General features: G+C 43.5%; 1 protein-coding gene across 3 annotated transcripts in view; it reads left to right on the forward strand.

Annotated features, from left to right (window-relative positions):
- fah (fumarylacetoacetate hydrolase (fumarylacetoacetase)) overlaps positions 1-27,397 on the forward strand; it is a 625,231-nt gene that overhangs the window by 563,621 nt on the left and 34,213 nt on the right. For all 3 annotated transcript variants that reach the window (XM_050041455.1, XM_050041446.1, XM_050041463.1), the window contains exons 3-8: positions 12,334-12,383; positions 13,168-13,258; positions 14,586-14,683; positions 16,927-16,979; positions 17,193-17,292; positions 26,024-26,154. In XM_050041455.1, the coding sequence (XP_049897412.1) occupies positions 12,334-12,383; positions 13,168-13,258; positions 14,586-14,683; positions 16,927-16,979; positions 17,193-17,292; positions 26,024-26,154 (523 nt within the window). The remainder of the gene's footprint in view (positions 1-12,333; positions 12,384-13,167; positions 13,259-14,585; positions 14,684-16,926; positions 16,980-17,192; positions 17,293-26,023; positions 26,155-27,397) is intronic.

Consider the following 27,397-nt stretch of genomic DNA (forward strand, 5'->3'; position numbering starts at 1 on the left):
GCTCACAAAAACATCAAAATACAGTTAAAGGGCAGGAGCTCTGCAAACAGAGTCACCACCACACATGAGTAGAAGCCCATAGGTGATGATTAAGCAGGATTTCATTTGTATATGTCTATATTTTGTTTTGTTTGAAAATCCTCCAGATCCTACCTTTAAAAACGATTCCTGACACCATTTTAAAAAATAATCAACAACAGGACCAGTTTCCGTATTGTTCAGCATGCGAGGATGCATCCTTGAGGAGTGCCAGTAGATGTAACAGATAGATCAGAAAATTGTCCATTTACTCTCACTCTTTGTGTTCTGCAAGTCAGGAAATCCAAAATCCAGCCGACAATAAAGTTGTCGATCAGTCTCTGGATTAGCATGTGGCTGTATAGTATTGAAGGCGGATGAAAAATCAACACACAGCAATCTAACATGATTGTTAGAACTCTCAAGGTGCTTGTAGATGTAGTTTAACAGAGTTAAGGTGGCGTCCTGAACCCCCCTCTTGGTCCTATAAGCAAACTGCAATGGGTCAATCAAGTGTTCAGTCCTTCTCAGAAGTTCGGCTTTAATCAGTTTTTCAAAGGACTTCATAACTAATGAGGTCAGGGCTATGGGCCTGAAGTCATTGAAAGATTTAGGATGTTTAGATTTGGCAGCAGGAACTTCAGTAGACTGTTTCCACGGGTTAGGAACCTTCTGCTGAGACAATGATAAATTAAAAATATAATTAAAAATGGGACCAAGTTGTTCAGCACAATTAGAGAGAATTCGACCACTAATATTATCGGGTCCATGTCATTGGTCCGACAGCCCATTGGTCCGACATCCCATTAGTCCGACGGTCCACGGTGCTGAACGGCTTGCGGCGGGCGTATTTCTACCTTGATGGTGCGCCACGACCGGCTCTGGGTCAGCTGGGAAAGGCTTGAGGCGAAGCAGGCTCACGGCTTATGTGTTTGTCACTTTCTTTTTCATTTTAACCCACACCATGATCTTTTCCTAACCCTAACCAAGTGGTTTTTGTGCCTAAACCTAACCAGACTTTAACCACAGGGCATCATGATGATTTTGGAACGGACTTCGGAACAATGGGTTTAATATGGTCGGAACAATGGGATGTCGGACCAATGGGCTGTCGGACCAATGGGCAGTTCCCATATTATCAGGGCCAGCACTTGTTCTTATTTTAAAGTGTTTAAAAGTTGTAACACCTGTATGTACATCAAAAGGAGGAGTGGCCACTTGATTTGATTTCAGTATAGTCTTTTTTAAAGTAGTTATTTAGTGAATTCGTCAATGTCAGCAGAGGATTCAATGAACTCCTCCCAGGCTGTGCTATCCAGACGGCCCTGAAGTGTCAGTGTGGCCTCTTCTGACCACATTTTGATGTTTCTAGTTGTCACTTTCCCCCTCTGAAGGCAAGTCCGATATGATGGAACCAGGAACACTATGGAGCCACATTTGTTTCTTTATTATTCAATCAATCAGAGTAGGTTTTGCAATCAAAAAAAAGATTTGAGAGCAAAAGTATCAATATTGCAATCAAAAAATGTTTTGTTTGCGAGTCTTTTTTTTGTTTGTTTGCAAGTCAAAAAGTTTTAAAGTAAAAAGTTTAACCTGGTGGGCGGGGCCTAAACTGAAAGCGTCTCTATAGACGGAATCACCTTGTTGTTTACATTTACTTTCGGGTAGAAAACCGGCGCGTCAGTTGAATTACTACTTCTGTGTGCATGTTTTTGTAATTAGTCATGGTTATTGTAGATTAGCTGAGCTAACGGTTAGCTGTCAAAGTTAGCTACACAGTAGTGACAGTAGCCTCGCAAACCAGCCTCTAGCCAGTAATGTAACAAGTAGCGTGTTGATGTTGACGATCTGCTTTAATAAACAAAATGTTGGAAATGGCGATTGTTGAACAGTTTTTCATTCATGATTTTCACGTTATTCACCTCTTCAGAAAAAGTATTGAACCAGGGTAAGACAGGCAGAGAGGAGGAAGATGAGAAGAAGCTTGAGTAAATAAGAGGCAGGAGTAAGAAGATGAGAAGAGGAAGGGATAAATAAGAATTATAAGAAGAGACAATATTTAAATAAGAGGCAGGAGTAAATAAGAAGAGGCAGAGATGAGGAAGGTGAGAAGAAGCAGGAGTAAATAAGAGGCACAAGACAGGTAGGACCATCAAGAGCAAAGGAAAGATGAGTCAGTTGTCCACCTATACTGTTGGCTTAGACACAGCAGATTATAATCGTTATAAAGAGAAATTGCAGCTCCATGTTGGTGATGCCATCGTGCCACTCCCAGACTCCTATAATATCAGTGATGGGTGCTTTACTGATCCTGCTAAGCTTCCTCCTGTCCAATACATGGATATTTATAACTACCTCATAAATATGAGTTTGAGTTAGTTAGTTACAAATATCTGTCACTACTGTGTAGCTAACTTTGACAGCTAACCGTTAGCTCAGCTAATCTACGATAATCATGACTAATTACAAAAACATGCACACAGAAGTAGTAATGTTTGTTCAATCATTGGTTTTATAAACTTTACAAACATCAAATTATTCTAAATGATGATATATATAGCTTACCTCTCGTTCGTCTCGCTCGTCTTCATTCAACTGACGCGCCGGTTTTCTACCCGAAAGTAAATGTAAACAACAAGGCGATTCCGTCTATTGGCCAGTCTCAATGTTTCTTAAATTCTACTCATCAGCCTAGTACGCTTGCAAAGCAACATGGGAGCTCTGTAGTTCACGGGGAATTCAGTGCGGGAGCTGTGGCAAAAATCAATTCTGAAACCGAAGTTTTTCGGGCTCCGGTTTCCAAAAAAATTTTGTCCACACGAGTGCTGTGATAAAAAATATCATATCCACACGAAACTGCAAAACCTGCTACCAAGTAATGTAATACATATGCCAAAGTAGTAGGTGGGGATGTAACTTCTAATGGAAAGGCCATTTTAACCAATCAGAAGTCAGAGTCAATACTGGAATAGGGAAGTGCGGAAAATAAAAACAACCTGATCTACAAAAATAGCGCAACCTAATTCAACAGCAGAGGCGCCTGAACGGACAACTACACTACCACGAAAGCAGTGATGGACCTGCCAACGGAGGTCCAACCCGGGCCAGATCCAGAACCTCCATTGGCAGGCCCGTCACTGCTTTCGTGGTAGTGTAGTTGGGGTAGCTAGCAACAGGAGCAGTCTCCTTCGTTGATCTTTAGGTTCGAGCAGCTGGATATGCCATCCAAAGAGAGCAGATAGCATGCTCACAAATAAAGTTAGTGTGTATCTGCCCACTCAATTGTGACATTATTTTATGCATAGGATATCGATTTTGTATCCCCCATTCAATTTATAGCATAACTGATTTGAGTAAAGGCACGAGAGCAAATCTGGGTATATAAATGGTTGGTAAGCGCTGCGTTCTTCAGTTGGCAGTTAACGTTACACCTAGAGTAAAGCCACTGAAGACCAGCAAAATCACCGTTTGTTTTCAGGTGGGTAAATGTCATAGACTGTATAAAAATAAATGTCACCTAAGCACCTTCAGAATTTAGTAGTGTACCCTTAACAGATAATTTGTTTATAGTTTGTATTGTGCTTCATGATATTGATTGAGGGAACTGTAACGTAAGGTAAATGCATACGAGTGGATGCAACCATCACTAATGCTAGCGTAGTTCCTCAGGGATTTAAGCTGTAATTACTTTAATTTTCACAATCTAACCTGTGACAACACATTAGCTAAGGTTGTAACGACTGGAACTGTTGGTAGCTGTTGTTGATTTTGTTTAAATATGTTGAATTATACTTTATGGGTTATTGTTTGTCGGACGATTGAGCTAAGCTAAGCTAAGCTAAGCTGTCACTTGTTGCCATAGCAAGCTTCACGCTAAGCTAAGCTAAGCTAAGCTGTCACTTGTTGCCATAGCAAGCTTCACTGTAAATATAGTTAAGATACATTGTATTTAACACAGGATGTGGGATTTTGTAGTTAGTAAACTTTTAGAAAAGAGCTATTTACCGTCGCTCTGACGTCAAACAATGGAGACAGGTAATAAAATACTGCGGTTATCCTATCTACACACAACCGCTAGCACCGGAGTCTTCCAAAAACTTCACCCTGGACTCCGGTTTCAAAGAAACGCGGCCAAATCGCATTGAATAATACACGGTTTCAGAAGTACACGGGTCTGTGTGGACTAGGTCTAATAATAGCAAGAATGTTTTATTTGAATTGGTGCATGTAGATTGCTTTTGTTTAGCCAGGGCAGAACTATTCGACGGCGTAATGTTGTGTACCCACCAAATGCGAATTCGCAAATTCGCGCGTCGAGATTACATACAAGGTCAATGCAAAGAATTCGCGTCCATCGCCTCATCGCTCGAGTTGAAAATATTGAACTTTTGAGGCGAATTTGCGTGACACTGTGCCGCGAAAGCCAATCAGTGTTGAGATTCATGACGCCAGTGATGTCTTGACGCCCCGACGTCCAGTTGTTAACACAACAATAAACTGCTACTCACCGGAGACAGATGGACAGGTGCTCCGCAGCTGAAATGGAGCGCCTGTAGCTGGCGTCCTGCCGGGAGATCCTGGCGCCAACCCTCCCCAACAGGTCCTCAAACTGGGCCAGCGTCAGCCTGAAGTACCGCTGAAAGCAGCTATCATCCAGACGGAGTTCCAGGAGGAGGTTTTGAAACTCACCGAGCTGGATGCGCTTCTGCAGGATAGGGTGAACCCAGAAACGACGGCGTTTGGCCCACCGACGCATCTGGGACTTCCACAGCAGGTACAAAGCAGCGATGGTGGTTATCTCAGCCATGGTTGAGGAGAGAATGGCGGGCCAGATGTTGTTATCTGGTGAAAATGGGCAGGCTCACTACTTGCGTGACTGACGCGATAACGCGAATTAACAAAATGGTCCGGCGTCCAAACTCAGGCGTTACGTGCAGCGCGTTACTCGCGTTACGCGCGAGTAAATCGCGTTCATCGCGTTTGGTGGGAACACAGCATAACGGTCAGTACTGTCGATGCCCCGGGGTGTAGCAGTAATGCAGACTGTCGAGCGTTTCCAGTGGGAGAGAAGGAATTGTGGGTGTAGCCCACTCTATATGTAGCCACGTCAAACCCACCAATAGAAACTGTTCTCTCATCCACAGCGTAGGCCCCACCCATTAAGTGCAGTTGAACTTGCAAACAAAACTTTAACTCGCAAGCAAAGAGGACTGATCTACTGATTTACAGGCATTTTTGATGGACCCATAATACCTGTCAAGAATCCTGTCTTTCCTGGTGGGACAGGAAACATACTTGTGGTGTTTAAAAGAAAAAGTGAGCTAGTAAGGCTTAACATAAGAAGAAAATACTGTTATGCGTATATGCTGTTATGGGACACATGTTGTATCTGTTATTGGCCTCTAGGTGGCGAGAAGGCTCTTTGCAAGAGCCAGTGTTATAATGGAGCTGATCATTCTCAGACGTGTTCTACCTGCCTCTGCATTAAAGCCTGACGCTGAGTTCGTAAGAAGCTTTTCTCTCTGTCGTTTTTCACCGGGAGTATTTCCCCACAACCTTCTGTGATACGGCAAGGATGGGATATTTCCTCAAGTGAAAAGGGTTTTTTTGGAAAGGACAGACCCCGTCGAGACAACAGAAAGCAGGGACAGCAAAGGCTCAACCAGCGCCGGACTTTGTCACAGAGTACCGGGCAGGTGACGTCAGTGATGTTGAACTGTTTTTTATAAAGACTGAGAACACCTGTACTGTAAGTGACACAGACACTGAGAAACCACACTATGTGTATCTAAGGGTAAATGAAAAACGGCTAAAAATGGAAGTAGATACAGGAGCAGCAGTGTCTGTGATATCGATACAGGAGAAGCAACGTCTGTGATACCATTTTCTGTATAAACGCAGGTTTAAGAAAGTGAAACTAATGTCAGCAAACTGTGTGTTGAAAACCTACAGTAAACAGTCACTTAGACTAAGAGGAAGCATTTCAGTAAACGTAAAGTGTAAGGGAAACAGCAGCACACTTAACTTGCTTGTGGTTGCAGGTGGTCCAGCCTTACTGAGAAGAGACTGGATCAAGAAGCTAAAACTGGATTGGTCTTCCGTAAACAGAGTAGCACCTGAGAGTGTGGAGGATTTATGTGACAGGTATTCAGAGGTTTTTCAGCCTAGTCTAGGGAAGGTGACAGGTATTAAAGCCAAACTTCATGTAGTCTTGCTCACCAGACCTTTCTCAAGAAAAGAAAGGTCTGGCTGGGCCGACTCTCACTTTAAGATTGGAGAAAAAAAACGCCCTGGCTGCTTGTATTTCTTTCAACCAATCACAATCGTTCTGGGCGGTGCCACAGCAATGGTGCGCTTGCAAAAATATTGCTGGGGGGAAACAGGTTTTGGTGTAACACGTCCACAAAAATATCGCGAACCATGGCAGAAAAATGGCTACATCCCCGCAAGATCAAACACTGCAAAAGTTAGTAAAGGACGTGTTGAAAACGCCCAATGAGAGGCTGATCTATGCAGCGAACTTCCGCCCACTCAGACTACACTTCATGTGATACCTGGGGCAGTTCCAAAGTTTTGCAAACCATGCTCTGTGCCTTGTGCACTTAGGGAGGCAGTCGAAGCCCAGTTAAGTAAAATGGAGGTTGAAGGGGTTATTACACCTGTAAATTACAGTGAGTGGGCAGCACCAACCGTAAACATTCCTAAATTGGATCAGACAGTGAGGATATGCAGAGATTATAAAGTATCTATCAACCCATGGCTTGAAGTAAATCAGTACCCCATACCAAAACCACAAGATTTGTTCACAAAACTAGCAGGTGGTAAAAGGTTCACCAAGCTTGATTTGTCACAAGCATATCTACAGGTAGAGTTAGAGGAAAACTCTAAACAGTACTTGACAATAAACACACATAAGGGGTTGTACCAAGTAAACAGGCTCCCCTATGGTGTAGCAAGTGCACCTGCGATATTCCAAAAGCTAATGGATCAAGTTCTCCAGGGCATAGATGGTGTGATATGCTATCTGGATGACATATTAGTCACTGGACAAGACACCGAGACACACATGAAAAACTTGGAAGAAGTGCTAAAAAGACTAAAAAGCCACAACCTCAGGGCTAAGAAAGAAAAATGTGCATTTTTTCAACACAGTGTGTCATATTTAGGACATGTTATTGATGCAGAGGGAATTCACCCCATGAAAGAGAAATGTGAAGCTATTGCAAAAGCAGCAGTTCCCACCATGACCACAGAACTCAAGTCATTTCTCTCACTATTGAGTTACTATGGCAAGTTCATACCTAACCTGTCTACATTGGTAGCACCGATGACAGGGTTACTGCAAAAAGATGCTAACTGGGAATGGTCAGTGTCATGCCAGAAGGCATTTTAGGAAGCTAAAAAGCAGCTTATTTCCAACAGAGTCCTTGTACACTACAACCCAGATTTACTACTCTTACTAGCTTGTGATGCTTCTCCAGTAGGAGTAGGTGCAGTGATCTCACACCAGATTAGTGATGGCAGTGAAAAACCTATAGCTTCCGTTTCCAGGATGTTGACAAAAGCCGAGAAAAACTACTCTCAGGTAGAAAAAGAAGCGCTAGGCTTGGTTTTTGGTGTGATGAAATTTCACGAGTATTTGTTTGGTCGTAAGTTTACATTGATAACAGACCACAAACCGTTACTGAAGATCTTAGGTCCAAAAACAGGAGTATCCCCCTTAGCAGCAGCTAGGATACAGTGATGGTCCCTGATTTTAGCTGCTTATACCTATGAGATTCAGTACAAACCAGCAGAGCAACACGGGAATGCTGACGCATTATCCAGACTCCCCATACCTGATGACAGTTTTCCAAAACCAAACCCAGTGTTCAGGTTGTCATACTTAGACAGTCTGCCTATCACAGCAAGACATAGTACATGAAACACAGAGAGATCCTGTACTAGCAAAAGTGAAACAATATGTATTGTCAGTATGGCCAAAGTATGTGCAAGAGGAAGCTCTACAACCATATGCAAAACGCAGGTTTGAACTCACAATAGAGGATGAGTGCGTTCTCTGGGGGTTCCGGGTGGTTATTCCAGAAAATCTACAAAACAGGTTATTGTCAGAGTTACACGACAGCCACTGGGGTATGGTGAAAATGAAGGCTCACTCAAGAAGTTTATTTTGGTGGCCTACACTTGAATATATTGAATATATTGAACATATTGAAAGTGAGGTGAATTTGTGTGATATTTGTAAGCAGCAGCGTAGCGTGCCTGCCATAGCACCTGTGCATACATGGAAATGGGCTTCTAGTCCATGGGAGAGAATAAACCCTGATTTTGCAGTCAAACAAGCAAATGTTTCTAGTTGTTATGAATGCATATGCACGGTGGCCAGACATAATCCACATGCAGACCACCACAGCCAACAAAATAGCTGAAGTTTTGAGAAACCTATTTGCATCATATGGATTACCTACAGTATAGAGGTCGTGACAGATAATGGTCCTCAATTCACTTCAGGTGAATTTGAGTCATTCCTTGAGCTGAATGCTGTTAAACACATTAAAACGCCAGTTTATCACCCAGCCTCAAACGGACTGGCTGAAAGATTGGTCCAAAACTTCAAAAAGTCTCTAGCGAAGAATAGAGCAGTAGGTGGCATGTCATTGCAGCATTGTATTGCTAATTTCTTGTTCAGTTACAGGAATATGCCACACACAACTACCAAGAAAACACCAGCAGAGCTGTTTTTGAAAAGACAGGTCCGTACTAGATTGTCTCTAGTCAAACCGGACATGTCCCAAGCCTTCCAAGCAGGGAGTTTTCCAAGCCAGTTGGGTAGGAAGAAGAAACTCAGGTCTTTCTCTGTAGGTCAGGCGGTGCTTGTGAAAAACTACAGGGGAGGAGGGAAGTGGTTGGATGGTGTTATTACTGGTGTTTTGGGTCCTGTTACGTATTCAGTGAATGTAAATGGAACGTGTGTAAAAAGACATGTGAACCAGATGCTGGATGCAAAAAGAGGGACTGTGGCTCCAGAACAGACTGTAACAAATACTGATGGAAACTGGGATTACCATCTTGATCCAGGAGATGATGTGAAAGACAATGACACTGTCACTGATGTCTGTGAGCAGACACAGGAGAATGTTCAGAGCTCAGAGGATGCTGGTAGAGCTCTGGACAAACCTTCAAGTTCAGGATGCTTGGAGCGCCCAAAAAGAAATGTGCGCCCTCCTCAACGTTTGGACATATAGTGGACACAAAGGAAGAAAAAAGAACCAATGGTTCAAGAACTCACATTATGTACATGCTACTGTAATTGCCATAAGGTAGTTAAGTTGTAACCCTGGTGTGTGGGTCTTGTGAGGTTTTTTTTTGTTACTGTTTTTTATTTTTGAGAAATGTTCAAAAAGAAAAAAAGAAAAAAGAAAAACAGAAAATGGCTGTAAGTTCTAAGCTACAGGGGAGGAGCTGTGGTGTTTAAAAGAAAAAGTGAGCTAGTAAGGCTTAACATAAGAAGAAAATACTGTTATGCATATATGCTGTTTTGGGACACATGTTGTATCTGTTATTGGCCTCTAGGTGGCGAGGAGGCTCTTTGCGAGAGCCAGTGTTATAATGGAGCTGATCATGTTCAGACGTGTTCTACCTGCCTCTGCATTAAAGCCGGACGCTGAGTTTGTAAGAAGCTTTTCTCTCTGTCGTTTTTCACCGGGAGTATTTCCCCACAACTTTCTGTGATAAGCCTCTTTCACACAGAGCGCAATTTTCGCGGTGCCCACCGCAGGGTAGGGTGCAGAGCAAGCGGAGAGCAAGGCCCGCAAAACAGGATTTGGGGGAGTACAGGCTCGTTCAGGAACTACAGCTCCATGGTGACCGCTTCCGGGTCTACTTCAGGCTCTTCTCTGCTACTGGACGCGCCGAGGTGTTGTCACAGCACGTTGCGGTGAAATTAAAAAAATTTCAATTCGAGCACAGGCTGGCGGCGCGCAGACGCCGCGGCACGGCCCTCTCGCACACCGCTCAGCTCGGCGGCAGAGCGGTTCGCTCTTGCGCCGCGGTAGCACATACACAATGAATGGGTTCGTCGGCGGAGGTCTGCGCTTTGCGCGCTCTGTGTGAAAAGGGCTTTAAACTGTTTTAGTTTCCTCCGCCGACGAACCCATTCATTGTGTATGTGCTACCGCGGCGCAAGAGCGAACCGCTCTGCCGCCGAGCTGAGCGGTGCGCGAGAGGGCACATACCGCGGCGTCTTGTGAAAGAGGCTTTAAGCCTCTTTCACACAGAGCGCGATTTTCGCGGCGCCCACCGCGGGGTAGGGCGCAGAGCAAGCGGAGAGCAAGGTGCGCAAGACAGGATTTGGGGGAGTACAGGCAAAGAGCATGGATACCAAGAGGCGAATCTCAATAGAACACCCCATAGCAACAGACTCGCCCATGGTTTCATCCTACTGCCGCCATATTGGACTGTCAGCAGACCGCAGCAGACCCGCTTGCATACAAAAACACACAGACAAACTGAAGTATATCGCTATTAATTATGCTTACAATGCTACTCACCTCGTGATAGCTTGGTCACAGCAGCTTTTTCACGTTTTTGTAAAGCAAAATATAGACTTTAAAAAAAACAAAACGAAGAAAAACAGCCTAGATGGCATCTCTACATATTACATCCACATATGAGAAGATTAACTTAATTACTCCTTCAAAATCACCCCATAAGCCAATCTACCAAAATGTAAAAAAATTAAAGGTGCGGGGTGTTCCACTGATAGTTGTTGCAGTCAATTGCACTACACTGTTTTCTTTTACTTTTTTTCTCCTCTCTCCTTGACATCTTGCATGTTGTCTGGGCGCAACAGTCCAAGCTCACCGTCCAAAATGGCAGCAGCGCTACCGCAGCGCCCCTAGTGGCTGTTGGCAAAAATTCAACGGAGCTTCGCCTCTTGGTATCCATGCTCTTTGGTATCCATGCTCTTTGGTACAGGCTCGTTCAGGAGCTACAGCTCCATGGTGACAGCTTCCGGGTCTACTTCAGGCTCTTCTCTGCTATTGGACGCGTCGAGGTGTCGTCACAGCGCGTCTCGCGCGCCACTCAGCTCGGCGGCAGAGCGGTGCGCTCTTGCGCCGCAGTAGCACATACACAATGAATGGGTTCGTCGGCGGAGGTCTGCGCTTTGCGCGCTCTGTGTGAAAAGGGCTAGAGACATATCCCACCATGACTTCCCCGTTGTCACGGACGCTCTGTCAGTGCGAAACGGGACGCCACACCCGTCTATGGCCAGATCACCGTCAGCTACCCGCTCCCTGAGCCAAGTCTCTGTCAAGGCCAGGATACAGGCTTCTTTAAATTCATGTTGGTGGCGGACAAGAGACGGAAGTTCCTCAGTCTTATTGCGGAGGGATCGGGCGTTAGACAGGATAATGGAAGGCAAGGGGATGCGGGACAGGTGTTGCTGTCTCATGCGCTCCCGCACGCCGCCTCTCCTGCTTCTTCGGCTTGCGTTGTGGAGCTCTGTAGTCACCTTTCCCGTGGCTGTTGACAAATTCCTCCAGGTCAGGGAAAACCAGGTCCACAGGTGGTCAGCTGATCACAGGGTTGTTGAATTTGAGCAGGTAGTCTCTGGAGTATTGAATCATATTTGGTTTAGGTGCCATCAGCAGCCCCAGGTGCCATGCAGACGCCAGCACCGCCAGCAAAAAGATCATGGTCAAATCCATGTCACAGAACCGTTACATGCTTTGAAAAGCTGATGTGGAGTTTGATTAATATTAACAAAGGCAAACTTAAACAAAGCAGACAAAATTAACAGACTTAAAAACTTAAAAACTCAAACAAACAAAATAAAACAGACATGCTACCCACTGCTGCTGGTCGCTGTGCACATGCACCCTCATAAGCATACAGGGAGTAAAAGAGAGGGCTTGGCACACAGCCCAGTGGGGAGCCCGTGCTGAGAGTGATAGTCAAGGTTATCACTGTAATCAGATACAACTTTTGTGGTTTTTAGAGGCACTGTTTTAGACAAACACAAAAAACATTCTTTCATGTCTAACATAATTATTGTGGGAAAACCAGTGATTTTACTGATCTATGAAAATGTCTTTTGCTATTCATAACCATTCATTTCTCTGTAAAGGCAGTTTTGTATTGTATAATGTTCTCTGAATCACACATAATCAATATTTTAGACATAAAGTCATTGGAAATGTCCTTGAAATGTTCCGGGAAATAACTTCCTTGGAGAGTGGGGACCCAGATCATCAGAGATGTTTGATGTTTGTATTTGATGAGATGCTTGTCTTTTGGTTCTTGTCTCTGCAGAGCATTCGTCCATCAGAGTAAAGTCACCATGCATCTTCCTGCAGACATTGGTGAGGCTCTTCGGAGGGGTTAAACTCCTGCATTTGTTTGAGTCAGTGCTGATTTTTGTTTGAAGGACTTGCCTCTCTGTCTATCATCCAGAGATTGTTTAATGTGGCCGTTTTACATCACTCTTCTTAATGTGAACAGTCCCAGAGGGTATAAATTCAGCAGGAACAGCTGACACTCCCCTCTAGTTTTTCAAAGCCCCACTTAAGTCCTTCTCACTTTGATAACTTTACATTATTGATCTCTAAATTTCAGAAAGTGAGGTAGTGGTATGCTGGATGACTGTCTTTATCATATTAAACTCATAAAAAAAAGCAGTTGCCCTTGGAGAAAAGGGTCAGCACATGTCAGGATTGGGTGACTCCCCCTATCAAGTTTATAAAATGTTTGCATGACTCCTGTTTACACTTGTACACCCTGATGAAGACCTTAGGTTCGAAACTGGTCAGTGTTTTAATGTTAACAGTCTTTATAACTTAATTCTAGTACATTTGCTCATGCTCCATGCATGAGTGCCTGAACTCCAAACTTGTTCTAAACAGTGTGTTCTAAACAGCTTGCTTACTTGCAAAGTAGATAAATGGAGGAAATGGTATTGACACAGTGAAACAGATTTGAGGCACATCAGCACCAGGGGGCACTGTTTTACAAAATATTACATCACTATTACTAATAACTTGGCACACTCAGTTAGGTTTGTGCTGATAGATTTTACTGCAATAAAAGAAGGGTAAAGACAGTTGATGTGGATATTTCCTCCAGTTTCTCAGTCATCTGTTTTCACAGGTGATTACACCGACTTCTACTCCTCCAGAGATCATGCCACCAATGTTGGCATCATGTTCCGGGGGAAGGAGAATGCTCTGATGCCAAACTGGTATGTTATCAATCAAACCAGCAGACACTACTGTTGGTAGAATGAATCAAAGGTCTGGTACATTCCCAGTATTTGGCAGATATTGACAGACAACTTGAAACAAACTCTGTTCTCTGCAAACAGTGATACGTGGAAGGACACTAAAAGGTTTCTCTAACTGATTTGGGCCCCAAAACATCAGCATGCATTTAATCACAGCAGCAGAGCGCTGGGAGCGTCCTTGCAACACGTCTTAGTCAATGCTAAGCTGACTGGGGCATCTCTGTCTCCCTTTGATGACAGGCTGTTCCCCATGTCAAATTTCAGGGATCAGGATCTGTTTAGCAATACTTCTATTATGATAGATCAAATGTGTTTGAATCTGTGCATTATAGATAGGAGGACCATGATATATTGGGTTACGCTGTCTTCATTCAAGTTATTTGGTTTTATCTAATCATATTTTTCACCTACAGTAAGTTTCATGGCAGACAGTGATTAAAAAACAGAAACTCAGTAATGTACTTATTTGCCTGCTTTAGTAATTTAGATCACCTGGCCAGTACTGGGAAATCTTCATGTGCTTATTGTCACTATAACGCAGAGGTGTCAAACTCATTTTAGTTCACGGGCCACATACAGTCTGATTCAATCACAGGTGGGCCAGACCAGTAAAACCATTGCATAATATCCTATAAATAACAAACACCTCCAAATCTTTCCATTTTTGTTTAAAGTACAGTAAAAAATGCTAATCCATTTATAAAACAGATGACGTGATGTCTTCAGAAGGATAAATGCAATTTCAAGAAAACGTCTCAGTTTTTCCACAATCAGTCGACATCTCACTGTCATTACATGTGAATTTTTCTATACATTTCCATTCCTGTGTAGTACTACAGACATCACCAGACCAAACTAAAGTTAAAGAAAAGAACTGGAAAAAGGTGGAAAAGCCTCTGAAGCAGCATTTTACATGAAGAAACCTACTCACTGTTTAACTTGCTCCTGAAACATGGCAACCTTCACAAGTGCAACACTATTAGTTGTACAAAATCATCCAGTGGGCCAGATTGGACCCTTTGGTGGGCCAATTCTGGCCCCCGGGCCGTATTTTTGACACCGCTGCTATAACGTAACTGAACTGAATGGTTTTACAGATGCTCTAATTATAACATAAATACTTCTACAGTGAAAATATCATTGTTGGATGGGAAAATCCGATTCCTATTCAATATGCACAATTATAGACTGACAGTGAACTAAGCACAGCAGTCAATGTACAAACTGAACTTTATTTTCCCACTGTGGTCACTGTTGTGCTAACATTCAGCATGGTGTTATGCAGGTTGAGGCTTCCAGTGGGATACCATGGTAGAGCATCATCTGTGGTTGTTTCTGGGACCCCCATCCGTCGCCCCTCAGGCCAGATGAGACCTGACCAGAGTAAGATCTTACCTTCACCAGTGTTGGACTATATTATTCATATCACTTATGTAGGAGTAAAAAAAAAAAAAAAACTTCAAGACCGGTGTTAACCATCCTTGCTTGCACTAAAATAGTAGGCTACTTTATCGCATTGCATTCCTATAACATTGTCAGACTTACAATGGACAGTTTCAAAAATCATCTCGAGCCTCAAGCCAAGCTGAGGAGCATGCTACAGAAATCCAGGAAGATAACTTCTTTCTAACTCCACACCTCAAGATGTTGTTTTTTTTACACAAGTCGTCAGCTCCAACCAATGCTACATCTGGTGACATAACTTTACTTTGGGCAATTTATCAGATTTCATGCAGCTCCTTCTGGATTCACAGGAGGCTTTATATACTGTACCTGTGTTCAACATCTGTAAACACACTTTGATATGTAAAATAGGTGGAGTCCCCCTTTATTCTTTAAATAAAGAATCTTGATGAATTTGTTTCCTACATCAAGGGAATGAAAACTGTACTAATCTTTGGAACAGTTACATCAGAGTAGCAGTAATAGTACAAGCTTTAAGTAGAGATGATAGGTACACAGTTCATGGCAGGGACCAACATGTTCTCTTTCCAAGTCGTCACATGTAGCCACTTTGTCAGTGGGCTTTCACATCTACATATTACGCACTAGGTATCCTCTTACATCTGCTGTTGACGTTCCGGGATGCTGCTACCAACGCCGGGAACACAACAAAAGCACATGGTTAGGTTAAGGCAACAAAGGCATGCGGTTAGGTTTAGGCAACAAAAGCACATGGTCACGTTTAGGCAACAAAAGCACATGGTAAGGTTTTGTTAACAAAAGCATGTGGTTAGGTTAAGGCAACAAAAGGGCAAGGTTAGGTTTAGAAAAAAAACATCATGGTTTGGCTTTCCATTCACATGGGAAGCAAACACTGGGCTCCCGGGTGAAAGTCCAGTGTCGCTTTTGGCATCAGGGAGACACACATATTGTCTCCATAGAGGTAGTAGTTTTAAATCCACACAGACTCCAACCTGCACTCAACATCTCTGTCCACAGAAACAGCCGTCTGTCTGCAGCGAGAGGACAGTGGCCGGTCAAACTGCCTTCACCAGGCTGACTGATAGCAGACATTTACTGAACCAAATTTTTTATGTCAGCGCAACAGGAAGAAATCGACAGTGTTCATAATAATAAATTCATTGATTTTATTTCCCAGCCCACTGTAGCAAGTGAGGGGAATCTGCCACTCACAGACAGACTGGGGGTTGAGTATACAGTTAATGAGTTAAAAACAGCTGTCTGTGCAGATTACGGGCCATAAAAATAAAAGTGGGTCTGTAGTTACAGTGGAGATAACTGAAACCTTTTGCCGAAGCGTAGATTGAAAAAGTCATGCTGCTCTTAAGTTTCTGTCCCAGAACACTTTTCAAAAGTGTCAAACACCCCACACGGCTGTGACTCAGAAGGTAGAGCAGGTCATCCACTAATCTGAAGATCAGTGGTTCGACTGGCACCTCCAGTCCGCATGTCGATGTATCCTTGAGCAAGATACTGAACCCAAATTGCTCTCTGGCTGTTCCATTGGTGTGTGAGTGTGTTAAAAAAAAAAAGAGTAGCAGGTGGCATCTTGTTTGGTAGCCTCGGCCACCAGTGTGTGAATGTGACTCATAGTGTAAAAAGCGCTTTGAGTGGTCGGATGACTAGAAAGGAGCTACATAAGTGCAGGTCCATTTACCATAAATCAGCCTTTACTGCCCCAAGCGAAGGAGTTCAAGTATCCTGGGGTCTTGCTTATGAGTGACAGTATAATGGAGCAGGGTGTTGGTGGTTGTTGTTGATGTTGATGGTGCTGCACCGGAACGTCGTGGTGAAGAGGGAGCTGAGCCAGAAGGCAAGCTTTCGATTTATTGGTCCATCTACGTCCCAACCCTCACCTATGGTCATGAGCTTTGGGTAGTGACTGAAAGAATGAGATCACTGATATAAGCAACGGAATGAGTTTCCTCTGTAGGGTGGCTGGGCTCAGCCTGAGTGATAGGTTGGGGAGCTCAGACGTTCGGAGGCAGCTTGGAGTAAAGACACTGCTTTACTGCGTCGAAAGAGGCCAGTTGAGGTGGTTCGGGTATCTGCTGAGGATGCCTCCTTGGTGCCACTGGGCATCTCCATATATATATATTTCCATATATGTAGATATATATTACAGCTGGTGGTAACTTTGTTTGTCTTTTCCTCTCTCTTAGCAAAACCTCCAGTGTTTGGCCAGTCTAAACAGTTGGACATTGAGCTGGAGATGGTGATTACAGTGTTTACTTACTTACTTACCTAATCACCTGTATTTTTGTAATGTTTGAATAGATGTTGAAATAACATCATTTCAACATCTAAGTTGCCTGGGGAAAAAGTCAGATATGCCCTTCTCTGTTGTCTTTTTTCAATCTATAAGATATTCAATATTGCACAATATCAGTGTTTCACTGCTGTTACATTTATTCTCTACTGTGATTAGGCCTTCTTTGTTGGAGGAGGGAATCAGCTTGGGGAGCCCATTCCCATCGAGAAGGCCCATGAACACATCTTTGGCATGGTACTCATGAATGACTGGAGTGGTAAGAGCCTCTGCACAACACATCACAGCAGCATCACCCCTATGTGCCATTGTAGATGGTTTTATGGTTCCTGACCAAATTGCCCTGGAAAGCAGATATCTAACATATAGGACTAATGTTAATACTAGTAAAGCTGGTGAGACTGTTCTGATTCAGTGATTAAGCTGATGGTATGCTGCCAAATCAACATCTCTAATTCACAGTGGCACTTCACTTAGAAGCACACTTGTTCCTTAATTTAGCCCTGTATACATGTTCAGATTAAATCAGATGGAATTTATTTTAGATTAAATGGGAGTATCTGTCCTCATCAAAACATGAGTGTGTAAGTGGTACTGATTCAGCTGGAAACCTCTGCAGAGAGAGAACATTCACGGTGTTGTTGCTCTCTCAATGTCATTGTCTTTAATATTCCCTCTGTACCCCTGCCCCAGTCATACTTTAGCCTACCAATCAGTGTCCTTCATTTCTGCCAGCAGATGTATATTTAAACCAGCATTACAATAACTAATTCAAATGCTAATATTTGAGTCTTTCTCAATCACTTGCACTTTTGCAACCTGCACACTTTCTGTGTGATCAGGGTCTTACTCATCACTAAAAATATTACTCTGCCATTTCCATGGCAACATTGTTGCTTTGGTACATACTGGACACACACATGTTCTATATGTGTTCATGTATTTGGGCTAAAATCTATAGAAAAAACTTGTCACAATCTTGAAATTATATAGCCTAATTTGTGAATATAAGCACACTGTAAGTCAACATTTATGAAACTAATAAATCTGAAAGATTTTTCTTTTTTATTTCAAATGACCTGAAAGCTGATTAGCAAATAGCCACCTAAAAATAGGTTATTAGGATCTTATAACCAAATGATGTGCAAAAAGGTCCTCATAGGTTGTTTCTGCACCTGTGACATTTATAAAATAATTAATTTCAACAGTTTCAGAACTTTCACCATACTTAGTCTTTAACCATACTACTCTTCTTTAGTTTTTCCATCCATGCATTTTTTATCTTCTTATCTGGGGCCGGGTTGCGATCGCAGCAGGCCAAGCAAAACACCCCAGATGTCCCTCTCCCCAGCAATGCTTTCCAGCTCCTCCAGGGGCACCCCATGGCGTTCCCAGGCCAGATGAGATATGTGATCACTCCAGCGTGTTCTGGGTCTGCCTCAGGGCCTCCTACCAGTAGGACCTGCCCAGAACACCTAACAGGAGGTACCCAGGAGGCATCCTGATCAGATGCTGGAACCACCTCAACTGACCCCTTCCGACACGAAGGAGCAGTGCCTTTACTTCAAGCACCCTCTGGATGTCCGAGCTCCTTACCCTATCTCTAAGGCTGAGCCCAGCCACCCCACGGAGGAAACTCATTTCAACTGTTTGTATCTGCGATCTCATTCTTTCGGTCACTACCCAGAGCTCATGACCATAGGTGAGGGTTGGAACATAAATGGACCAGCATATCGAAATCTTTGCCTTCCGGCTCAACTCCCTCTTCACCACAACAGGCTGGTGCAGCGCCCTCATCACAGCAGAAGCTGCACCAAACTGCTGATCCATCCCACGCTCCATTCTATCCTCACTCATGAATAACACCCCGAGATACTTGAACTCCCTTGCTTGAGGTAGTAAGTCTCTCCCAACCCAGAGGGGAGCAATCCACCAGTTTCTAGCAGAGGACCATGGCCTTAGATTGTGAAGCGCTGACTCTCATCCCGATCGCTTCACACTTGGCTGCTAACCGCCCCAGTGCATGCTGGAGGTCACGGTGTGATGAGGCCAACAGAACCACATCATCTGCAAAAAGCAGAGATGCAATTCTGAGGTCCCCAAACTGGACCTCTTCCTCCCCACGACTACACCTCGAGATCCTGTCCATGAATGTCACACACAGGATCAGTGACAAGGGACAACCCTGACGGTGGCCAACACCCACTGAGAACGTGTTTGACTTTACGCTGAGTATGCAGATGCAGTGCTCACTTTGGTTACACAGGGACTGGATGGCTCATAGCAGCAACTCCAGTACCCCAAAATCCCACAGTACCCCCCACAAGACTCCCCATGGGACAAGGTTGTAGGCCTTCTCCGAGTCTACAAAACACATATAGACTGGATGGGCCAACTCCCACGACCCCTCCAGAGGCCTCGCAATGGTAAAGAGCTGGTCCACTGTTTCACAGCCAGGACGGAGTCTGCATTACTCCTCCTGAGTTTCGATAATTGGTAGGAGCCTCCTTTCCAGCACCACGGAATAAACTTTGGCTGAAGGCTGAACAGTGTGATACCCTGACACAACACACCCTCCGGTCCCCTTTTTTGAAAATGGGGACCACCACCCAGTCTGCCACTCCACAGGCACCATACCTTACTGCCACGTGACACTGAAAAGGTGTGTCAGCCAAAGATAGCCCAATGTCCAGAGCCTTTAGCATCTCAGAGTGAATCTCAATCACGCCCGGCACCTTGCCACTAAGGAGCTTTTTGACTACCTCAGCAACGTCTGCCAGGATTATGGGCAAGAGTTCCCCCGAGTCCTCAGGCTCTGCCTCCTCCACGGAGATTGTGACAGCCGAGTTTAGGAGTTCCTCAAGTGCTCCTTCCAGGGCTTGATGAAATCTCCAGTTCAGGTCAGCAGTTCTCCTTCTCTGTTGAGCACAGCCTAAGACAAGCCCTGCTTTCCCTTCCTTAGAAGTTCCCTTACCAGATATTCCCAGTTCACTCTCACTATACGTTTAGGTTCACCAGGTCTGTCTGGCACCCTTTATCCAACTCATCACCAGGTGGTGATCAGTTGACAGCTCTGCTCCTTTCTTCACCGTAGTGTCCATGACACAAAGTCGTTGAACTTTGGCCTAGGGTGTTCTGGTACCAGGTACATTTATGAACCTCCCTGTGCTCGAACATGGTGTTCAGTATGGCCAATCCATGACTAGCACAGAAGTCTAATAACAAAACACCACTTGGGTTCAGGTCAGGCAGGCCGTTCCTCCCAATTACCCCCCCCCCCCAGGTTTCTCTATCATTGCTCACGTGAGTGTTGATTTTCTTCAGAAGAATGATGGAGCCCCAGCTGGCACCCATTCCAGGACACCACTCAGAGATTCTGTGAAGGCCAGTTACTCCGTACCGCTGTGTGGTGCATACACACAAACAGTTAGAGACCTTCTTTTAGTGACCTGCAATCACATCAAGGCAATCCACTTGCTCTCCGCAGACATCTCCTACACAGCGGTGCTCAGCCAGGGACTTGTGAGAATCCCCACACCCACCCGGTGCCTCTCGCCCTGGGCAACTCTGGAGTCTAGCCCCTCTCCGGGAGTTTGGTTTCAGAACCAGTGCCAACGGCGCTGGAAGGGGGGGGACCAGGGGGCCATTGGCCCCCCCACCTTTACCCTCCTGCCACATTATTTTTAAGCCGAATCAAAGGTCCCTATATTACATTACTTACGGTAAAAAAGACTTTCACTCTTCATTTCCATTCGTACGTTAGGTAAAATACAGAGAGGGGCCATAGAGAAAAAGATACAGCCGGCACTCAATTGTGCGCACGGACTCCTTCCTGCCCGTTACTGCCTCACCGGCCCGGTAAAGCCTCGAGCATCCTCGGCAGGCTCCGGGTAGACTCTCAGCCGTCTGGCTCTATCCAACAGCACCTAGCAGTAATCCCCACTAACCCTGGCACCGTATTGTAAGAACTCCCCAGTTATAAAAAATAGAAATAAATCAAAATGCGAGCCAAATTGTAGGCCTATCTGGTTCGCAATCAAACATTTCTAGCGCTGATGTGTTTTATTTTTTTCTCAATGACCCCTCTGCGGCTCCGTAGTACACAAACATAAAACAAGAGAAGAAGAGAGTACTTACATTTTTAATCCAATAAGAGCACATCACACAGTTCAAAAAACAATAAAATCATTTAATCACTACACTATGTGACGTTATGTTTCCTGTTTGAACTGCTGTAGCTGCAATAGACTGCGTAACCTACTTCTGCAAACATGTCAAAAGAACCGGTGAATAAGAAAACAAAACACTTCCAAACAAAATTGAACTTCAGCACGAAAAATGCTACATCAATTTCCACAACTTTGTCGGAGCCTGGATCTTCAACTCAACCAGCAGAAGAACCCCAAAGCAGCAGCTCTGTTCCCGCTGAGACTACCACCGGAGTCAGCAATGAACCCAGCCAGGCTGGTTCCGACTGCGTGGAGGATTGTTGCCGGGACATCGAGACGGGTAAAGCTGCACAGCTAATCATAGACAAAAAGGAGACCGCTAGATCGTTTGGCCAAAGAGAGAGGTACTTTAATGCAGACTGGTACAAAAACAGAGCGTGGTTAGTCCTGTGCAAAACCACTAAGTGAGCCTTCTGCGAAATATGCAGATTTGCTGCTGTCAAACAGCTTGTTACTTTCTCCAAATGTGGTCTGATTTTTAATTGTTTTTAATGGCGGAATGCCATTGAATATGGACTTTACAATGCTCCTGAGTGATCGGAAATGTCTAGCATCCTCTGGCATCCAGTGACACAGTGCTAGTATCTTAAAAATACATGTGAAGTTTGTGGTAGCTAAATCTGTATATTAAAAAAAATATTGTTTTCAGCAGATATCTTAGTCATAAAAAGACTGAGCAAGCTAAGCAGTTTTGTGTTTATGTATGGGGTATTTATTGAGTTTGAGGGTAACCCCAACTATCCCAGTTTCGTTGTGCTGTGATACACAAGTATGACTTTACAATGACAATAAAGATTTATCTTATCTTGTCTTATCTTATCTCTAGAAGGTATTAAGGTCATGTTGACTGGCAGCCTCAAGAGGGACCAGAGAATTTGTCTGTTGCTGGACGTTGCCTTGGATCAGCCTACTAGTAGTAAACTAGGTTTCATTACATGTAGGAGTCTGCTGATGTGACTGATTCCTTTCCAGTTATTAGTCAGATGCCATGTATTTCCATGGAAACAGAGACAACAGTTGCAAAAAGTTTTTAATTTTAGAGCTCATTCCCTCTCAACACAAATACATGTTGATTCTATATTTTATTTTGTTGGTAACAGTAATAAAATCACAATATTTCATGAGAGGGTGTGCTCTAACGTCACTTCAGTGATGCTTACCGACCTCAGCATCACTGTCATGCCACAAATGACATTAAAGCACACCCTCTCATGAAATATTGCTTGATTAAAGCAAGGCTTCTGGTTCTGCAGTTGGCAGCTTATACTCAAGTTGCACTGGAGCTGCACATAAATACATTTCCAAATTGACTTGCAGCTCACCCTCATTTACATAACTTGGATTTGAGAAACTGATGTGAGATTGAACAGATAGAAAGTAACCACAAGCTTAACTGTTGGCCAGATTTTCGTTGAGTCAGTGCACTTGTTGATCCACACTAAATATGATACAAATCAGGTCTATGGTTTAGGAGGAGATGTCAAAAATATTGTCTTCAAAAATTAAAACTGGTGGAAAATCTGGTCAGTCAGATATCAAGATTGTGTTTTCAAAAAATTAAAAATGGTGGACAATCTAGTCAGGTGGACTGTAGCGGTTCTTGAGGCTTTTCTATAGAGCAAATTGAGCTGTATTTAAGTTTCAAATTTTAAGTGAATCTGATGTATGTGTGAGGTGTGTGGCCTTAACTAAACTTTTCAGGCCTAAATCTGAAAGCAAACAGCATAATGTGTCTACAATGTGCCATCTCATGGGAGTTTGCAAAAATATTTCTGAGGGAAAAAAAGGTCACATACAACCAATAGGGTTTCAGCCCTTTGGGCTTGAACTATGGGCTGAAATGTGTGTGATCACCGGCGATTGGTGCACAATGCATGCCGGTTAGTTTTGTGTCCGACTTCATCCCGACTTGCTCTGACGTATTACAAAAGTGGACGGCGATAAAACCGCGAGAGCGAAGCAGCCGCAGTTTTTAGAGCCAGGCGCTGCAGTTGCTCTCCACCGACTGCACCGCCTGACTCTTACCTGATTTAACAGCTGATTGGTTTAGATGTCGACGCAACAAGATGACGTTTTAGATAAACTACTCATTTTTGTTGAATTTTAGAGATTAAGATTGTATTTGTCTGATTTGAAGGTTTATTCTGTGAACAGAAAACATGTTGTGTGACTGATGGTGAAGTTTAGTTGTCAGAGACTGAATACATTCATCATAAACTATACAGAGTCTACTGTATATTAACACTGGACTTTTTTAATTATTGAAGTATTTAGCAACACAGAGACTTGTGGTCAGTGGGAAGTGAGGATTCTTAAAATAACATCAGATGTGAAGCCCTGACTGTATCTGACTGAGCCTTAATGAAAGCTGTTGTCTTGTATTTTTTTTCCTCTGAAAATATTAACCTTATAGTCAAACACTGTTTATTCAGCCTGTGTAGTTGAGGGGACAGGTCAAACTGATATGATGCTGATTTACAGGAGAATTCATATCAAATGGAGGATTAACCATGAACATAAACTACAGATCACCTGTAAAGCATTTTAATAAATGAATCTATCATAATTAGCTAAAACAACTGGAGACTGAAAACAAACTGATATATGGGTCTGATCACTTTTTTTTAATGAATTGACATCATTCCAGACAGGATGTTAGTATGTCTGTGACTTCCTGTACGGACTGAAGGCTGCTGGAAACTGTCGGGAAACTGTCCGACTTCATCGCAGCTTTTTGTCACCACCCCCCGCTGCGGCCGCCTGCTCTCGTCTACTTTTCAGGTGAGGCGCAGTTCATCTCGAACAAGCCTATTGTCTATGGTCTATGGATCAAGGCGAGCGCTTCTTCCTACATGCTCAAAAACGTAAGTGCTGATTGGCCGAAGAGGAGTCCTGTGTATCTGCGCTCGATTGCTCTTCCTTCATCCTTAAACTACCCAGATGTCTGTCACAGTAAATTGAAACTGAATTTTGAGAACTGAATTTGAATTGTGAGAACTGAATGTGAAGATATATAAATAAATTCAATTTCAAATTATACTATTCAGATTCAGTTTTTCAATGCAATGATTCAAATTAACAATACAATTTAAAATTATGTGATTCAAATTCAGTTTTTCAATGCAATTATTCAAGTTCAGAAATTCAAATTCAAATATACATGATTCAATTTCAAATTATGTGATTCAAATTCAGTTTTTCAATGCAATTATTCAAGTTTAGAAATTCAAATTCAAATATAAATGATTCAAATTCAGTTTCTGGTGGCACATATTTCAGCCCATATTGAACCCCCAATAAACCAGCGCAAACTGGGTTTGAACCCAGCTGATATAATGGAGATAAGTGATAAATGATAAAAGATAAATGGAGTTTTACTTTTATCGTTTTAGGATACTTGTTAATTCTAAGACTTTTAAGAGGTAGAGAAGAGTGAAAAGGCAGTGAACTGACTCAGTAATGTCAGTTACACAGCCATAGCTACATATCTCAGGTTTGCCAACATTAGCTAACCTTAGTCACCATACACTTATTGGTCATACCAGGCCAAGTAAGACTGTAGTAGAAACCCCCTGAATGTATTGCATTTATCAAGAGTTTGTTCTGTTGCTCTCAAAAATCAGCTTTTTTTCTCTTCTTCTTATCTCTACTAAGAGGAAAGTTGTGTTTTTTCTGCTTTTCAAAAGTTTCATGATCTGTCTGTAAAGACAAATGATTTTGAAGTATCATGTTATGTGAACTGTTTTAATTACACAATTGCATACATATTACAAAGATATTCATCATGTGTTCTACATATAGTAGAACAATTTTGGCAACAGGAGGTACAAACCCTATGAATTTAATCTAAATGTGTGAATGAGAGTTAGTATATAAGTGTTTTATATTTGAAATGTTTTCCTGCACACTAAGTGAAACGTTCTCCAGACTGAATATTTCAGGGACAGTCCATCACTTGTGCATGGATACTTCTGTTCAGTCGGCACCGGATTTTATTTTTCTCACCACAGCACAGCGTGAGAGATTTTTCAGTCTGTGACATTTCTGATGAATTTGCAGCTTGAAAGAGAACTGATGTTACTTTCATTTTGTACTTGCTGAAGTCCCCAGGAGAACAGCACGTGCAGAGTTTACCGCTGGCTCTCTGTGAATTTTTGCCATTTAAAGTTTCTTCCTTACAACTGCACGCAAAGTCAAATGCTTTCATTTCTTCCTCTGCCCCTCTGTTCTCAGTGGTGCACAGTGGTTTAATTGACAAGTTATTTCTTAAAGGCTCACAGGGGTGAGGGGAGGCTTAGCCAATGAGCTGTGTCTGTGTCTGAGGACAGATACTGAGAGAAGACTGGTTTTACAGGTCTTACAGTGGACCATTATCTCACTGTTGCTTTGTAAGCTTCACAGTGAAGGACATGTATGGGAACACAGGTGAGGACGGATACTGGTGTAACTGTGTGTAAGTTGCAAGGCATTGCTGTGAGGTGTGTCACAATGCCATACTAACTGTATACAGTACGAACTAGGGCTGCAACCAAATACATTATTCAGACACAAAAAGTGATACTCTATTTAAATACATTTCCTTGTTCTAGCATCATTAATCCTATGTATCTGCAAGGTAATGCAAAACATGAGTTAAAGACCACAGTTCCGGATAGCTTTTGTAGACCCCTTGGGCTCCTTGTTCATGCCTGGCAGTAGTTACTTACTATTATGGAACCACAACCTGCCTGCTTATGCAGTAATATTTGTGTTTATTTACAGCCAGGGACATTCAGGCATGGGAGTATGTTCCTCTTGGTCCTTTCCTGGGGAAGAACTTCGGGACAACCATCTCACCCTGGGTCATCCCAATGGAGGCACTGTTACCCTTTGCAGAGCCCAACCCCATCCAGGTTAGTACACGGATCACGACCAGGGGTGGACTGGGACAAAAAGTTGTCCCTGGAATTTGGCCCGAACTGCCCCACCACAATCAATCACACAAATATAATTCATATTATAACGCCGGATTTCCAATGGATGCGTGTCCGTTGCGGAACGGCAGCGCTGGTTATCCGCTGCGTGCTCCGCCATCCGTCAATACCCACCGGCTACATTTGCTGCGCAGAGCGGTGCAGCCCCACCGGAAGACATCTTGGTGCACTGCCATGATTAACATCTCCTCGTCCATGGTGGCAATGGGGAAAAATGACGTCTGAAAACCTCTGAACTGTTGACTTCAGGCCTGCCTCTGCCCATTATGTAGTTTTCAAGGTAGAGTGCAGGGAAATATGATCCGCCGTGAACACTGTGTATTTTATTTTGAAAATTAACTGGATGTTTTATTTTGTTTCTGTGCATGACTTCCTGCCCCGCACGATCTGCACTGTGCTGAATTGCTGCGTTGTGCTCCGGCATCCGACAAAAATAGAAGTCCTGCGTATCTGTTGCGCAGGGCTCCGGAGTGCCGGAGCTGAGACGGAGCCGGAACGCAGCACAGCCACAGCCGGTGGAAACGCACACATTGACTAGAATTGAATCCTATCAGCTCCGCTGCCATGCCGGAGCCCAGGCGCAACCAACACGCATCTGGTGGAAATAGGCCGTAACACATCCTTACTCTGACCACTACATTCATACGAGAAGCAAACAGTGGCCTCTCTGGTGAAAGTAGATGGTTGTTTGACCCATCCACTACCCCTCCCTCCCGCGCTACCTGGACTTTTGCCCCCTTAACTTACATTGTTGCCTGGCTGCATTTCCCGCAGACGTTGCCGGGCGCCATTACAGAATAACAACGACTGGTGCATGGTTTCTGCTACATGTAATTGATCGTGGTGCACTGCCACGGCAAAGTAAAAGCCGCCATGCCTTCAGAATGCTGATTTTTTTTTTTTTTTTTTTCAGATGTTAAAACAATGTAAAGTATATTGTATGAATGGATATATATATACATATATATATATAAATATGTATATATATATATATATATATAGATGCAGGCATCGAAGGGAAACGAAGACAGGTGAATTCAGAAGGTGTTAAGGATAGGAGTTTAGTAATTCAGTTTGTCCGTGAGGGAGAGAAACACAGAAGGGATAAGTTAGTGAGGAGGCAAGGGTGTGGCCGCCTAGAAGGTGCTTGTGATTGGGAAAT

Source organism: Epinephelus moara, chromosome 1 (assembly GCF_006386435.1).
Source record: "Epinephelus moara isolate mb chromosome 1, YSFRI_EMoa_1.0, whole genome shotgun sequence".
Taxonomy (NCBI): Eukaryota; Metazoa; Chordata; class Actinopteri; order Perciformes; family Serranidae; genus Epinephelus; species Epinephelus moara.